Here is an 18261-nt window from a genome sequence, read left to right as displayed (position 1 = left end):
TCTGTTGCTAAGCTACATGTAACACTTGTGACCAAGTAGCTACAGTGAGCTCTTATTGCCCTACACTGTAGTCACCTTTTTTCTTGTAGCAATGAACATTAACACACACAAACAGCTAAGGGCCCCAAAGCGCATGCTGTTTTAGTGCCCTTGTGGCATTGTTCCCATTTTAGATCCTCTGTAGTTTCCACTACAAGTGAAGAAGTTGTAGTTGTTTGGGCAAAGAATATCCCCTTAATATAAATTCATTGAGTTTTATCAGCCTTCATCAGCTTAGATACTTCAAGAGCACATATGTGTAAATATCCATTTCCATTTAATTATAAATGTTCTATGTGGTGCAGAAGGAGAAAATGTTGAAAGGTGTCTCGGTCAAATGAATTTCTGCTGTAACTGAAAAATTCCACCTGATTGAATTGGATAATAATCCAAGGGTTTCCACAACTTACATCCACCTTTTGGTGCTGTCAAAACAAAAGGAGCAAAACACAAAAAGGATGACGTGTACCAGGGTTGTCTTTTAAGAGTACTTTAATGAACGTTTATTTTGCTTTGACAAGGAGGCCGTACCCTCAATCCTATCCTGTGATTACACATAGTAATTTGACCAGTTGACTCAGAGATACATTGTATGATGATTTACAAATTAACAATTACTACAATAATTGTAAACATTCTGGTTGATGTAAGTGGATTGAAACTACTACTTAAAAACAAAACAAACAGGGAAAAAAAAAAAAAAAAAAAAAAAAACCCTAAAAGTAAAATAATAATCAGTTCAGGGATGCATAACGGCCAACATACTGAAGAGCTTCGAGTTCTCAAGGGCTTAAGGATGCTCTACAAACAAGGAAACCTTTCAATTCTGGGTTGTAAATTTTATTGGAAAACAAAAATATACAACTTGGAATGGATTATTTGAGGCATGACAATGATGTTAAGCTGTTAAAAAATAAAAATAAAAAAAAATAAAAAAGAAAGAAAACAAAAGTGAAAGTGAATAAACCATTAAAAAGCATCATAAGATTCAAACAAGTTCTCTGGTACAGAACAGCAGATACAAAAAGAGTTTATGTACGAGTATCTAGAAGATACACCCGTGTTTTTTTTTTTTTTTTTTTTTTTAATATATATTTTTTTTCCATTTTGCAGTAGTGCAATGCTGATAAATTTCATATATATTATATACTTTGTCCATAGTCCATGCAGAGTTACTCCTCTACATTGTTGCCCCATCAACGTTGTTGCCGAATGGCAAGCCAGCTGACAGGTCTCTGCTCTTGCTACGCATCGGGTGGGGGGCAGACAGATGTGACGTGCAGGGTTTTGCGCGCCACCGCCCCCGAATCGCCGCAACAAGCACCTGATCGTGTAACCGCACCGTCACTCCAAAAAACACGATGACAGCAAAAGAAAGGGACATGAGGAGTTAGATCCTATGCAGTTTACATGCAGTTCCTTTGGACAGCCGGGAGGAAGAGGGGGGACTTAACGTTTTACAGATAAATTAAACGAAAAAAAGGCAAATTATTTATAGGAGAGAAAGAGAGAGAGGATCTGTACAGGGCTTTCACTTTGCCGTCATCATCTGTACAAACTCTGGAGACAGAAAGAAAGAAAGAAAAAAAAAATTTTTTTTATTATATTATATTATATTATATTATATATATATATATATATATATATATATATATATATATATATATATATATATATATATATATATATATATATATATATATACATATATACACACACACAAGTTATTAATCTCTACAGAACACGCACTGCCAGATTATATGTACACATTGTGCATCTAAGTGAATCAGCAACAGTGTTCTACAGAAAGCTTCTTGTCCATGACTCACCACAGGTGTGAAGTTAGACTCACCTTCGTAGTTCACCTGCCCGTCTCCATCAATGTCTGCTTCTCTGATCATCTCATCGACCTCCTCATCAGTTAACTTCTCTCCCAGGTTTGTCATCACATGACGCAGCTCAGCAGCACTGATGTATCCGTTCCCGTCCTAGAACAGAGAGAATTCTGGGTCACAGAGGGCTCTCAGGTGATTAACCAGTACTGCTCACTCGTTTTGCTTCCAGGGTTTTAAAAAAACAAAACAAAAAAAAACCCTTTACCTTATCGAAGACACGGAATGCTTCTCTGATCTCCTCCTCGCTGTCTGTGTCCTTCATCTTCCTTGCCATCATGGTCAGGAACTCAGGGAAGTCTATCGTCCCATTTCCTATGAAGAGGAGCAGTTATAAAAACCACCAAGCGATTTTGGTTCAAGATGACCAAAAAGACCAAAGGGGACATGTGTGTGTGTGTGTGTGTGTTAGTGTATGTGTTTAAAAATAAATAAATAAAAATTTTATATATTTACCATCAGCATCTACTTCATTAATCATGTCCTGCAGCTCAGCCTCTGTTGGGTTCTGGCCAAGAGAGCGCATGACAGTACCCAACTCTTTGGTCGTAATGGTGCCATCTCCATCCTTGTCAAAGAGTGAAAATGCCTCTTTGAACTCTGCAGACAGGAAAAGGACAGAAAAAAAAAACAAGTCTAAACTCTCAAATACATACAAAACACAAGAGGTAAGCCCAGCTCATTAGGAAAGGTTTGTCAGCATACTTGCACCTGACAAGTAACTAAAACTGGCCAGAGCAAAATCAACACATTCCATTAAAGAGTACTTTAACAGTGGTAAAACGTGCCAAACACTATAGTTCTCATCCAAATGCAACAACACACTGAGTGCACCAGTACTCCAATCAGCAGCTTAGTTTATAATTCTTGTCATTAATCTAAGAGAATACTTGGACAGGTTGAAGGAGTCAGACAGTACACAGACGACAGACATGTACAGCAAGGAGTAGCAGGAGTGGAGACAGCTGATGGAGCTGAAGTCACAGCATGAGCCACAACAAACTGTGGCTTAAGGCAGCATCTCAGCACTACGATAACCATAACCTCCACCTCCAGTTTCAACATGCATTAGTCACACACTAGTGCATGCCTACGGTGGAGGGTGGGGAACAAAATCCAACACTTGCAACTCTGCCTCATAGCAATGAAACATCACTGCAAAAATTGGTGTTATGCAACAAGCAACCATTACTGCTGAGCCAATTGTGTAACTAAATGTTACTTATTGGATTTCCCCATCATGAGAAGGCAGTCCCCCACCTAAGATGAACATACAGCAACAAGGCTGGCTTCAACAACTCGGCGCAGGTCTGAGTGCTGAACCGCAACTCCACCGTTTCAGAGAATCTTCACAATAAGTCATAACCAAAAGATCACCTCATTCTTCTGTACAGCACCAACCCTAGTTCAATGGTCAGGGTGACCTCACTCTGTTCCTATGGAGACAAGTCATTGAACCTTGGACCATATAAATCCAGAACCTAATTTCACTGAACTGACAGGATATTGTTTTGTGACCTCACAGGTCCACGATTCTCCTCCCCACCCACTTTTTTTTTTTTACCTTACTAAGCAACATGGAAACACAGCTGTGACCTCACAACATCTCCTGGGTCACGCACCAACATTTGTGGCCATGTCCCAACAGGCAACCCACCTTGACTTCACAGTCACTATGGAGACAGACCACTGCGACCCAAATGATGTTTTTTTTTTTGGTGTAGATTTTCCACCATGACCATCCTTCATTCCCAATTAGCTGCTTGAACGATGGACCTGATAAGACGAAGCCTTAAAAGGCCACAACGTATAGCACAGACACAGACGACCGAGTATTCCAAGTTAATATTTTGGGCGAAGGCATATCTCTCATACAGCCAATTTAGGGCCAAAAATGCCTGGCATGCCACTTACAAAAAAAATAAACATACAACACCAAGTGCCTTGACGACTTGCATTTGAACAAGAAAAAGTTCAGACTTGGTACGCTGCTACTCTAACAGTCCAAATATTACTCGGCGAGATGAGCGCTGCAAGAAAAACGAAATCATCTCGTTCAAACGAAATAGGAGTAGCCATTTCCAGAGAAGACACTATAAGCGGACACACCCTAGCCGTTCTTCGACCTGCTCTCCTACAGTCCAATGTGTGCTCGATATTAAAAACACTAAATACAAAAAAATAAATAAAAAGATAAAAGTACAGGAAGAGACTCCTTTCTCAGAGTGTTTACAGGGCGCCGTCATCACTGCAGCAGTTGCAGCTCATCCATTCATTTAAGGCACTGCCATAAAAGGGAAAAGCATAAATCCAACACAGAGAGGGAGAGAGAGAGGGAGGGGTGGAGGACAGAAAGAGAGGAAAAGCACGGAGATCCACAGCAGCGGCCACGTGCGCAACGGCAAAACGCTTACCGGCAATCTGCTCCTCTGTCAGCTGGTCGGCCTGAAGAGGGGAAAAAGAGAGAGAAGTAACAATATGGTTAAACCCGCTTTAGATTAAAATCCCAACCTTTCCAAGGGGCTCAATTATATAATAATAATAATAATAATAATAATAATAATAATAACAATAATAATTTAAAAAAAGGATCCCTATTAAGTATAGGGTGTACTACCCACGCTGTGGAAGGCAGTTAGTTAATATTTCGCGCTAGTAAACGACATATCCGAGACGTTGAGAATAACAGAGGAGTTAGGGATCGAGTCCTGGACGTGACGCGCTCGTTAACTGGAACCGCGCCGGAAAACAGCGCAGTCTGCTGCAGCCAGTGGCGCAGTAACACTCCTCCGGTCAGGAGGGCTTTATTCACTACTAGAAATGCCTGCAGGATGCAAACATCCAAACCAAACAGACATCCAAAACCAGTTCACATAATTATTCTGCACGCTTAAAAAGCTGTATGACCGCCCATGCGCTACAATAAAAGCAAGCAAGACTGCACAGCAATGCGTCAGTGGCCAGAAAATTATAACCGCGATCATTACGGATGCCATTTTGTAAATCCGTTACACTGCACAATACAATTAATAGGCTATTACATATACACATTATACACCCAGATTTTAATAACCCGTGCAGGTGAGGGAAGCGCAGTCTGCTCAATGCTGCAGGTTAAAATGAAATTAAAAAACAAGCATGCTTGTCTAGAACAATATACAATTGCCTTACAAAAAAGGTCAAACCGTCTACTTGTACAACATTAGCACCGTGGAAACAGAACTAAGGATTTATATTTATTTTATTTTATTTTATTTTGCGCGCGCGCGCAACATGTAGCAGTTATTCTAAATGAAATGACCAAATAAGAAGGGGGAATATATATATTGTTTCTGAAAGACAATATGAGAATTATATCATTTTACACGAAACAATATTGTAGCATTAGGGAAACGCCATTATAACTTACCATCGCGCTGTTTAATGAAATGTAGTTCCACAAGTCCAAGGGGTTCGCAGCTGGCAAACAAACAGGATGCAATAGAAGAGTGCCTGGCGCGCCTTTAATGGTCGCTTTTAAACTCCTCCCAGTTCTCGCTGCGTCCGCCAGCACACTTCCTTCTGGACCACAAAGGATGGGCGCAAACGCTCACGTTTTTGGAATTTAACGATGCAATAAGGTTCAGCTTGAATTCCAGGTGATTTCGCGTAATCTTAGAGATAAACGTGTGCGAAAAAAGGAAGCACAGGTGTGCGTTTAGAGTGGGAACTAGCTCCCGGCGGAGTTATACATTCTGCTATTGAGTGATGCGTCGGGCGCAGCATAGCACGTTGTAGTGAGCAAAGGACGCTCCTGATTGGTGCGCTCGTACCTGCAATGCGTCACTCGCGCGGAGCTTCGGTGGTGCATGCAGAGTCAGTCTATAGGCTGCATGAAGCACCCCAGCCACAGCACACAAGCTACATGGACGTGGCGGGACAGTTCACAGCATATGTCCGGGAAACCACTCGTTGAAATAAGCTGCTGTACACACAGGATGTGAAACTGTTTATATTTCCCATGTTTAGTCAAACATTTTGCAAGAATGCCCAAGGAATAACCAATTACAAGAGATATCTGATGAATTATTATGAGGTCTTAAATGCCTGAGCATTAATTATGACTGCACACTTGAGGCTATCCATGCATATCCATAGCATAATCTCTAAAACTGCACTTTTGGGTGCTCATAAAATGATGAATGCTTTATAGTACTGGAATAAATGAATCAAGCAGTGTTTGTGTAGTGCAATTAGTTTTTAATTTCCTGCATTTGGCAATGCTGGCCTGCGGGATGCTGCTCTCTGCCCATGCAGTCAGTGATGGGGTGGGGGCTGGGACTAGAGCAGATGTCAGCAAAGAGATGAAGTGTTTGAAGCTGTATGTGAATCTGATCTTCCAAAACAAACTAAAACAAGGTTTAGGGTAATTCCCAGCAAGCATTTTATGTGGCATTGCGGAAGCATTCATGACATGAGTGTGTGGATGTGTGATGTGTCAGATGTGGTCTGTGGACTAGCAGCAGCAGGCCTGTGGGCTTACTGTGCTCTGAGGAGTCAGCATTATCTGCTGCTGTGAACCTCCATGCTTCAGTGCACAGATTTCTCTCTCGTACCCACCGGCCACCTGTCTCTGTACAGAACTCAGTGTCCAAACAGGTGAGAGAGTAAACACTAAGGAGGCATTCAGTCCCCGTATAGTTCAGGCTTAAGCTCTGTTTACACTTTATTTAAACAATATTCTCATACACCCGCATAAATGACAACAGCAAAGTTTCTGGTGCATTGCATGCCATAGTCGTGTAATCACAGTGCTCACATAATTCACAGGTAAAAATGATCACAGGTGCATTTATTCAGTTAAGATACTGAAGCTCTCTCCACAGAGTCTCCTTCTCACGGAGACAGGAAGCACAACATTTACACCTCACACCGCACCCATGTTCAAAAGAAGCTCTAACTTCCTACTGCTAAAACTAGGGGTTTTATCATTAGATTATAGGAAATAAACGCATAAGGGCGAGGTTGGTATTCGCTAATCTTCATCTTCCACAGAGTGGAGATCAGTCACTCAAATATGGTCATGGATATTATTATGAAATGCAAGGATGAAATATCATAGAAACCTCTTTATGTTCGTCACAAAGTGTAAAAGTCATTAGATTCTTGTTATATGTTAATGCAGTTATGGAAAAGATACTGTTTGACATCTCAGTGTGATGTGTTAACATCTACAACGGTCTTCATGCAAACTGAATAGTTTGTATTACGTATTAACTTGGACCTGTTGATTAATCAGTTCATGAATGCTTTTTTGGATCCACCAGCTACATTGTAGTAGTAATGGATTTTGTCCTTTGGACCCTTTGCACCATGGGGACTTTTTCCTGATTGATCATGATCATTAGTCAGATGTTTCTAGAACATTGCCTTCCTGGTATACATTTCCAGGATATACAACCCTGAATCCAAGTTCTGTGATCTGAAGTGACTTGTTTCTGAGTACGGTACACATCCCTTTGTGTTTTGATACACATGTCCCTATTTCTATGCCTATATGCACTTAAAGAACAAGGATTTGCAGGTCTCTGTTGAGTTGTGTGCTTTTTATAGGCTGTCTGAGATGGTCATGAAAGGGCTAGTGATGTGTAAAGAATTGCAGCATTTCATCCCAGTTTATGTAACATGTGCTAGCATGACTGTTTATGCAGTACACATACATTAAGCTCTACTGTATGATCTGCTTATCCTTGTATAGTCATGGATGAAACACGGAGATTAATATACTGTATATGGGTTTGAGTGTGAAGGCAAATGTTCATGTCTATGCTGTTCTAAATACATTCTGTTCCTGAAGTGACTCACTCTCTTCAGCTCTCCAAATGTATTTCTCTGTTCTCTGCTAGGCTCTAGTCTCTTGGAAAGCATGTCTGAATGTGCCACTGCAACGGGAAACAAGTCTGTATTTGCGTTAGAACAGTACAGAAGACAGAGCAGACAATGTTCAGGTTAGGGCAAGCCCAGGAGATAGGCAGGGTCAGACATTGCAGATTCCTGCCTTCAAGTGTGCATGTGACCCCATTCTGCAGAGGATGCTGCTGATGTGTCCTCATACGAGGGAGCATTGAGAATTGGGATAGAGAGCAGCTCTAAGCTGGTTCCTCTAATCACGGTCACCTTAGTATGGCCTCTTAAATGCCCTTTCCCCCTTTTGTAGGTGCGGCTGCTCTTAAATGACGCTGGAGTCAATGCCTGAGGTTCGGATTCATAAGTGTAAGCAGAGGTCACGCCATCTTTAATATATGAGGCCTCCCAATGAGCAGTGAGCCTGTGCTACAATACTTTGCCGTTGTTTGTAAGTGGACATAGCTGCGTTTAAGCTCCTAAATGGCATTTTCTATGTAATTTTCAACTAGTAACAGCAGGTGTATGTAAACCATATGCATATTCCAACAAAATGTGTCTATTTCTCTAAATATTCTCCACATTGGCTAACATTCAGAATAGTTCAGTACGGTGCAATAAGTATCTGATGTCAGATACAAGGCGGCAGATAGAGCACCAAAATTTGGCCAAAGGTTTCCAGAGATGATGTATGCAGGTGATAATCTTCTGTGACATGAAAGAGCTTTGTTCAGGACCTTAGCAAATTTATGGCTTTACAGCTCTATAACGATAGCCTGAAGTGTGCGAAGTCCAATAGCATGCTAGTAAACATAGCAAGCTGTTCAGTACTATTACAGCTCTTCAAACTGGTTGAGCTTAGTACTGGTCTTTCATTTAAAAACCAAAAGAGAGATGTCTGCGGGACCTGGGGGGATTCATGTGTGTGTGCGTGTGTATAAAGGAAGGAATGTGTGTAAGCACATGCAGTGTCCTGCCCTTGACCCCCTCTCCCTGTGTGGGACTTTCTGTGCAGTGCAGGACTGCAAACCATTGATGATCTAATCTTGCAGGGAAGAACACACACGCACCCATCCACACACACACACGCTCCCACACAAGCACACATATGCTTCCACACATGCAAACACACTCTCAGTGCAGCCATGCTGCATAAACAGACCAAGAGCTGCAGAGGTTGCAGGTATCAGGAGATTGACTGCTCCTTTCCACAACACTGCTGCATGCTGCCACACTGTGCTCAGATTTGGGAACTGCGCTCAACGTGATTGAATCATCTTTAAAGGAACTCTTTAGCATTTTTCAACCTTATCGCCACCTACTGCATCTGTTGTGTATGTGTGATTGTCAGAAAAGAATTTGAACGTTTCTGTGTACTGAGAAAAGAACATTACAAATTTACTTATAATGGAAGCCTAAGCAGCTAAGTGAATTTCTCCAATAAATGTTTAAAATACACAGTGCAAGACAGATTTCTCTTTGGAGCTTCTACTTTTTAATATTTCATCCAACTTTCAATATAAAGTAAAAAGCAATTCCAGTTCTAGAAACTGAGGCATGTCCATCGTTACTTTGTGAAACTTACATAAACTCCGTTGATTTACACTGTTCACACATAAGCACAAATTCCTTCCTCTGTCAATGAAAATATCTGAAAATATCTCTGAAAAGAGGGATTATACAGATTTATAGCTGAATTTTACTTAAAAATACTTACTTTTTTTTTTTTTTAGGAACTTATGAAATGTTCTACAAAAATATGTATTTATTTATATAACATTCATGATTATTAACTGTATCAGCAAATGCCCTTTCACAATTACACCAAATAAACAAATAAACGTGTTGAAATGACTGTCTATGATAATTGCATTTACTGTATGCTTCCAACAGAATAAATAGAAATTAGAATTTAATTAAAACATTGCAACATTGCAATAACTGCAAGAATGAAATGAAATGAAATGAAATGAGTATAATGAGTATATATTTAAATGTATTCTATATAGGGTCAATGGACAAACATTGCATATATATAGATATTTTATGCAGCTATAAACATTCAGTACATCAATACATGCCTGAATGTGTAATTAATCTATTTTACATTTGATTTTACATGTGAAATGCACAGTTTTTAAAAAAAATAAAAATAAAAATAAAATAGCAGTCATTAATATTTTATAGATATTTCCTTTTATATATTTATCTTCTCTTCCTCTACATACATACAGGTGCAGTCATGAGTGCAGGTGGCAGAAATAGGACAAACTGGATTGTGAGATTTGTTTCTGGGTGTGATGTTGTCAAGGATACGTGGGCTGCAGTGGCTCTTATAGTGCAGGGCAGGATTGCTGTAGTTGAAATGAGAGCTGAAACGCTCCTGTACATATTCTGGCAGTAAGTGAGGAATTCTTAACAGGGAAAAACAGAAAGAGGAAGAAAGAGGATTTAAAACCCTGCACATATATATATATATATATATATATATATATATATATATATATATATATATATATATATATATACACACACACACACACACACACACACACACACACACACACACATATATATACATGAAGAGATAAACTGATGTAAGAGCAATCCATTTAAGCTTTTGCTTTTCAATGTGGCGAGTTGTCCTCATGTCACAAATGAAAAGCAAATGTGTTTCAGGTTTTCCCCCATGGTGCTTGATTTTCTATCTGCAATGTGTGTATGTATAAATATATACATAATAATATACACAATAATATAATGTATGTATACACACACACACACACACACACACACACACCTATTCAATGTTCCATATGGCCAGTAGTGGCGCATTCAACACTAAAACTAATTTGATGTTCATTAAAGTGTCCCGAAATTGCAAGCAATTATCAGAGTACATATTAAAAACATGTACAATGGATTAACTCTGCAGGGGAAAATACAGTATATGTAGGTGTGTACAGTATATCACTGTGCCAAATGGACAGTGATATACTATCTTATATAGTTATTATAGTTACATATCAGTTCGTATGTATGGAGAATATTCCATGGCAGATAGAAAAGCAAGCACAATGGTGGAAAACCTGACATACAACACATTTGCATTTGTGACATGAAGACAACGTGCCAGCGTAACTGGATTGCTCTTACATCAATTTATCTCTTCAGCGAAAAACAATTAGCAATATCTTGTTTTTTTCTTAACAATTAATAATGCTGACTTCATATACAAAATTGAATATACGGTAATTTCCTGTTGCATTGCATTTCACTTTCACCAGTGCGTCCCAGGTGTGCCACACTGAAATGCAATCACTGTCCAATAACAGCCCTAAGCCATACTTGACGGCATGGTTCCAGTCCAGGATGCTTGAACAGCCTTTATATTTTACATTGATTTTTCATTCCTTTCTCATTGAACCCTTAATCACAGCTTTAAGAAAGACTACTAAAACATGATGAGTCTTAATATGGATTTAAAAAAAATACTTCACAACAGGACTAATGCTGTAAAAATTTTAAGCTTATTTTCAGTGAAGTTGAATCTTCAGACATCAAAAAGGAGGCTTGATGGATGCTTTAATAAAAAATAAAAAATCAGTTGAAAGCTCTCACATGTACTGCTTGTGGCAGTAGGAATGGCTGTTCTGCTCTACTCTGTTTATTCCAGGCATCTTGCTGAGTAAGTAACAGATTAATATTACCATCTACTGGATATTTCAGGTGAACATATTATACACATTCAAGATATTACAAGTGAGGAGCAGGTCAACATCCATTCATCCATCCATCCATCCATCCATCTTCCATACCACTCATCATACACAGGGCCACCGGGGAGCCTGGAGCCTGTCCCAGGGAACTCAGGTCACAAGGTGGGGGGACACCCTGGATAGGGCACAATCACTAATCTACCTCCAACACATGTCTTTGGCATGGGGCAATAATCTCAGTGTACCTGGAGCACGGGGAGAACATGCAAACTCCATGCACAGAGGGAGGAGGTGGGATTCAAACCCCTAACCCCAGAGGTTTCTGCTGTGTTTTAGGACAGTTTACTACAAACAGTTATACCCTCTGTAAATACTAGAATGGCGAGGCCAATTCATTTGTTTGTGTTATACACTGAAGATATCTGGGTTTGAGATCAAAAGATGAATATGAGACAATAAATCAGAATTTCAGCTTTCATCTCATGATATTTACATCTAGATGTGTTAAACAACTTAGAACATGCCGTCTTTTGTTTGAACTCACCCATTATACAAGTGACCATATAACAATATTGTAACATGTGACCGACAGGTGTTTCTTGTTGCCCAGGATTGTTAGATTGATTGTTTAAACATTTAATAGCTCTGCATGTCTACTCTTGGGTTTTGCCTGTAAAGACTGCATTTGTTGTTAAATAGGATAAACTATCATGAACACCAGATAGCTGTCTATGGGAGAACAGTAAGCCTTTTTGAAGCTGAGAAAAGAGGGGAAATTGATGACATCAGATTCATTGCATTCATTTGTAAACAATACTTCTCACTGTAGAATGTGATGTTTCAAATTGTTTGGAGATGACCTTATAACCCTTCCCAGATTTATGAGCAGCAACAATTGCTTCTCTGAGATCATGGCTGATGTCCTTTCTTCTTGGAATGATGTAGACACACATCAGAAAGCCAAACTGCTAAATATTCTGCTTTTGTAGCGGTAGTCTCACTTCTTGATGATTAATTAATATTGCACATTTCATTAGTAACACCAGGTAAATTTACAATTATGGTACTCTGTGTGTATTTGTGTGTGTGATTAGCTGATCATGAAGTGCAGTGTGCTGTGTGTATGTCACACTCACTCTCCAGTGACAGTTTTCCTGTGACAGCAGCAGAAGAAGGCCAGAGCAGCCAGCAGCAGCAGGAGGAGGAGGGCGATAACGATGCCCAGGACCAAACCAAGAATATGGGGCTTATTATCGTCCCGAGTTGTAGCATCTATCACACTTGGTTTATTATGAACATCCCAGTCTGAGACAAAGAAACAAGTATTCACTATTACTCTTTTGGCTTCATAAATAGGGCCTGATTTTTTTTTCTTGGCAAAAACAGCAATACTATTTCTTGTTTAAGACATTATTATAGCTACAAACAACAACTTTGCACTTTTGTAAAATAATAGCTCCTACAATAAGTACTTTTTAAAAATAATAGCTAATCGCATACTCTATGATAGGAAACGACTTTCAATAACAATCTTACCTAAAATGCAAGACTGTGCCTCTTTAATGTCAGTGCCATTACACACACATCTGTAGCCTCCATAAGTGTTGTAACACACAGCTGGATGTGTACATACACTCTCATTGGTGTGGCACTCATCTAGGTCTGAGAAAACAGCAGAATTATGTTACATAAACAACAAAACACGAAAATCTAGTAATAATGGGAGTGAACAGACGTGTTTATATAGTGCATGTCTTATGTCATGTTTACTGTCCTCAACTAAATTAAGCATCATGTTTAATTTTACGAGGGCTGGAATCATAAAACTAGCCTGTAAGCCATTTTACATATTTTTTAAAAAACTCTTTCACCTCCTACATAGACTGATGTGATGCCGTAGTAGTGACCGACTCGGTTCAGGTAATCCATGATGTACCAATGAGGAGTGTCACTGGACACATTGATTCTGTGCTCATTCCCTGAGTTAGGTAGGAATATTTTGGCGCTGTAAAATTTGTTCTGGAAACCCATAGAAAGGATTTGCTCCAGCTGTAGAAGAATGAATTATTACAGTCATTAGTTTTATGATGCATTCCAGATGCTGTTGCCTTGATAATGAGATATAATGTTTTTCTGAAATCAATCCAAGTTACAGTGGGATTAATTAGGCTTTGAAAACATGAAACTAGACAGAGTGAATAGAAAGTCCATTCTGACTTTCAGTCCAGAGAAACCTCCTAAGGCATAGAAACAACTGAGACTCGGATCACAATTCAGGCTGTACTCCACCCCTCAGGTCTGCTCTCACCTGTTTCTGTTGCTGTTGTTCAGCCTTTTGACTGCTCCAGGTGACAGAGACATTAAACATATTCCACCCTGAAAACAAGAGGCAACCTTAATATTATATTTTAAAAAATAGCACAGTATAGCTGCTTCTTGGAAGTCTGGCAGTATTAGTGTTTTTTAATTGACATCACAATGGCAGGTATCATTATCAACTACTATTTCAGTTCTTATAGTAATTACATTTTTAATTTATTTATAATCATAACTGTAATTGACTGGTCATTTGAATTGAAGGGGTTTAAAATAATTCCAGGTACCTGGATGTCTTTCTTATATCTCAGTGGTGGTGAGTGGCTTTTAAGGAAAGCACAGGTGTCGGTTCTTGAAGTATATACCAATCAGCCATAACATTAAAACACCTGTCTAATATTGTGTAGGTCCCTCTTGTGCCCTCATAACAGCTCTGACTCATCGAGGCATGGACTCCACAAGACTTCTAAAGGTGTGCTGTGGCTCTGGCACCAAGACTTTAGCAGCAGATCCTTTAAGTCCTATAAGATGTGAGGTGGGGCCTCCATGGATCAGAATTGTTTGTCCAGCACATCTCACAGATGCTAGATCGGATTGTGATCTGGGAATTTGGAGGTCAACACCTTGAACTTTTTTTTCATGTGCATGTCATGGCAGGGCACATTATCCTTCTGAAAGAGGCCACTGCCATTAGGGAATACTGTTGCCATGAAGGGGTGTACTTGGTCTGCAACAATGTTTAGGTAGGTGATACATGTCAATGTGACATCCACATGAATGCCGGGACCCAAGGTTTCCCATCAGAACATTACCCAGAGCATCACACTGCCTCCACCGGCTTGCCTTCTTCCTGTAGTGCGTCCTGGTGCCATCTCTTCTCCAGGCAAGCGATACACATGCATCCACATGATGTAAGAAAAAAAATGTAATCCATCAGACCAGGCCACCTTCTTCCATTGCTCCATAGTCCAGTTCAGATGCTCACATGCCTATTGTAGGTGCTTTTGCCAGTGGACAGGGGTCAGCATGGGCACTCTGACCGGTCTGCTGCTACACAGCCCCACACATAGCAAGCTGTGATGCAGTGTGTTCTGACACCTTTTTATCTGTATTTCCTCAAACAGTTGTAACTCATGAGTGCTTGCATGGATTCGCACAAAATTTGCATATTGTTCCACATACTGCATTTGCATATATTGGCATATACTCCTGACCTGAGATTCTGAGATCATATGCAAAGATTGGGGAGTGGTCATACTTTGAGGGTTGAGCTAAGGTCAGATATCTGTTTCTCAGGAACTATAAGTCTGATCCAGCTAAAACTGGTGCTGCATATATGTGCTAATTGATTAGTGGATTTTGGATAAATAATTAATTAAATATAATGGCTACCATCAGCCAACAAGATTTCAGCAGGCGTTTGCTTGCAGCAAGGTTAACTTTGAGCTATCGACATGAGAATGAATGGTAGGTGTTCAGGCAGTGACCCTAATAACTGATGCAGTCTCACTCAAAATTGGCTACTGCCAATTTTGAGCACACACACTGCACACAAAATTCTCTCTCTTGAAAAATAAGGTGTGGAAAGAAATTTCTGTTTAAGCTTGTTGCGATTGCTGAAACTATAGAACATGAGAGAACATCTCAGGAGAGTGTGAAATGCCATAATTATCAAAAACATGTTGACATTTATAAACATATAATGTGCCACCACATGTCAATCAATTCTTAGGAGATGGAGCTGGTTTACTGAAATATCTGAAATTCATGATTGGTCATATGGATTTGAACCGAACTGTAAATACAAGTTCAGTACAAGATGTCTGAGGACATGTGCAAAGACTGGGGTGTGGACATACAGGGTGGAGTTTAAGACCAAATAGTTGTTTCTTATGTACGATAAGGCTGATCAAGCTGGAATTTGGTACGGTGCATTTCTGTGCTAATCTGTACGTGGATTTCTCATGATCCCTAATTACTGAAAAAACATGGCTGCCATTGGCTAATCAAGATTTAGCAGGCATCTGACAAGGTTTCCATTAAGCTGTCATCATGAAACTTGAATGGTAGTAGTACCTGATGTAGTCTCGCTCAAATTGGCCATCGGTGGCCACTTTTCATATTAATTCGTAATAGCTGTTTCTCAGGAACCAAAAGTTCAACTGAGCTGCAATTTGGTGTGCTGCACTGATCTGCTAATCTGTAACTAGATTATTAATCATCACTGAATTACCATAGCCACTTTTAGAAAATCAGCTTTCAAAAGGTATTTTAAACAACTAGCATCGAGCTATCATCACAATACTTTGTTCATGTTTGTTCAACCATCTCTTTATAGCTCTACAGTGAGGGAAAAAAGTATTTGATCCCCTGCTGATTTTGTACGTTTGCCCACTGACAAAGAAATGATCAGTCTATAATTTTAATGGTAGTTGTATTTGAACAGTGAGAGACAGAATAACAACAAAAAAATCCAGAAAAACGCACGTCAAAAATTTTATAAATTAATTTGCATTTTAATGAGGGAAAAAAGTATTTGACCCCCTCTCAATCAGAAAGATTTCTGGCTCCCAGGTGTCTTTTATACAGGTAACGAGCTGAGATTAGGAGCACACTCTTAAAGGGAGTGCTCCTAATATCAGTTTGTTACCTGTATAAAAGACACCTGTCCACTGAAGCAATCAATCAATCAGATTCCAAACTCTCCACCATGGCCAAGACCAAAGAGCTCTCCAAGGATGTCAGGGACAAGATTGTAGACCTACACAAGTCTGGAATGGGCTACAAGACCATTGCCAAGCAGCTTGGTGAGAAGGGGACAACAGTTGGTGCGATTATTCGCAAATGGAAGAAGCACAAAAGAACTGTCGATCTTCCTCGGCCTGGGGCTCCATGCAAGATCTCACCTCGTGGAGTTGCATTGATCATGAGAACAGTGAGGAATCAGCCAAGAACTACACGGGAGGATCTTGTCAATGATCTCAAGGCAGCTGGGACCATAGTCACCAAGAAAACAATTGGTAACACACTACGCCGTGAAGGACTGAAATTCTGCAGCGCGCACAAGGTCCGCTGCTCAAGAAAGCACATATATATGGCCGTCTGAAATTTGCCAATGAACATCTGAATGATTCAGAGGACAACTGGGTGAAAGTGTTGAGGTCAGATGAGACCAAAATGGAGCTCTTTGGCATCAACTCAACTCGCCATGTTTGGAGGAGGAGGAATGCTGCCTATGACCCCTGGAACACCATCCTCACCGTCAAACATGGAGGTGGAAACATTATGCTTTGGTGTTTTTTTTCTGCTAAGGGGACAGGACAACTTCACCGCATCAAAGGGACGATGGACGGGGCCATGTACCGTCAAAACTTGGGTGAAAACCTCCTTCCCTCAGACAGGGCATTGAAAATGAGTCGTGGATGGATATTCCAGCATGACAATAACCCAAAACACACGGCCAAGGCAACAAAGGAGTGGCTCAAGAAGAAGCACATTAAGGTCCTTGAGTGGCCTAGCCAGTCTCCAGACCTTAATCCCATAGAAAATCTGTGGAGGGAGCTGAAGGTTCGAGTTGCCAAACGTCAGCCTCGAAACCTTAATGATTTGGAGAAGATCTGCAAAGAGGAGTGGGACAAAATCCCTCCTGAGATGTGTGCAAACCTGGTGGCCAACTACAAGAAACATCTGACCTCTGTGATTGCCAACAAGGGTTTTTAAACCAAGTACTAAGTCATGTTTTGCAGAGGGGTCAAATACTTATTTCCCTCATTAAAATGCAAATCAATTTATATCATTTTTGACGTGCGTTATTCTGGATTTTTTTGTTGTTATTCTTTCTCTCACTGTTCAAATAAATCTACCATTAAAGTTATAGACTGATAATTTCTTTGTCAGTGGGCAAACGTACAAAATCAGCAGGGGATCAAATACTTTTTTCCCTCACTGTAGGTATATTGCCAAGAACCTGTACCCCACAGATCACCACTTGTGGCTATTATTATTATTGTTGTTGTTGTTATTGTTGTTGTTGTTGTTATAATGTATTATTATCATTATTATTATTATTATTGATCTATAACAAATTTAAGAGTAGTGTTATAAAGATTTTGTCATGTTTTAACAGGTTGTGTTAAGGCAACTGACACCTCAAGGCAAGGGGCCCATGCATGAAATTTTCAGGGGATGCAAAATTCCTATCTGTGCCTCTGGTTCTACAACTAAGTGAGGATGCCTGGACAATTTACTGTAGAAGTATAGTCTTTTTTGTGTGTATATTTCCTTGCCAAGAAAAAATAACAGAGTTTTCACTTCATGAATGTAACCTTGACCATATGTGAGTAGCTTATAAATGCTCCTCGCTACATCACATTTGTCCTCTGGCCATTCTTGTCAACCTGAGTGACCAAGGT

At 39.9% G+C, this 18261-nt stretch overlaps 2 protein-coding genes across 3 annotated transcripts in view; both read right to left on the bottom strand.

The window, feature by feature from the left end:
• Positions 1 to 513: 513 nt before the first annotated feature.
• On the bottom strand, positions 514 to 5469 carry calm2a (calmodulin 2a (phosphorylase kinase, delta)). Its single transcript, XM_017463930.3, has 6 exons — positions 5341 to 5469; positions 4346 to 4376; positions 2388 to 2531; positions 2140 to 2246; positions 1892 to 2027; positions 514 to 1599 (listed from the first exon to the last, which is right to left on the bottom strand). Exons 1-6 carry the CDS (start codon positions 5341 to 5343, stop codon positions 1571 to 1573), a joined length of 450 nt encoding a protein of 149 aa, XP_017319419.1. The 5' UTR covers positions 5344 to 5469; the 3' UTR covers positions 514 to 1570.
• A 3582-nt stretch (positions 5470 to 9051) lies between these two features.
• The window catches only part of si:ch73-105b23.6 (fibrillin-2), a 32036-nt gene continuing 22826 nt past the window's right edge, over positions 9052 to 18261 (bottom strand). For both annotated transcript variants that reach the window (XM_017463152.3, XM_017463154.3), the window contains 5 exons: positions 13842 to 13909; positions 13405 to 13582; positions 13070 to 13195; positions 12670 to 12838; positions 9052 to 10228 (listed from right to left, as the gene is read on the bottom strand). In XM_017463152.3, the coding sequence (XP_017318641.1) occupies positions 10012 to 10228; positions 12670 to 12838; positions 13070 to 13195; positions 13405 to 13582; positions 13842 to 13909 (758 nt within the window). In that variant the 3' untranslated portion in view covers positions 9052 to 10011. The remainder of the gene's footprint in view (positions 10229 to 12669; positions 12839 to 13069; positions 13196 to 13404; positions 13583 to 13841; positions 13910 to 18261) is intronic.

This window comes from Ictalurus punctatus, chromosome 3 (assembly GCF_001660625.3).
Source record: "Ictalurus punctatus breed USDA103 chromosome 3, Coco_2.0, whole genome shotgun sequence".
Taxonomy (NCBI): Eukaryota; Metazoa; Chordata; class Actinopteri; order Siluriformes; family Ictaluridae; genus Ictalurus; species Ictalurus punctatus.
This window is presented reverse-complemented; position numbering and strand designations above follow the sequence as displayed.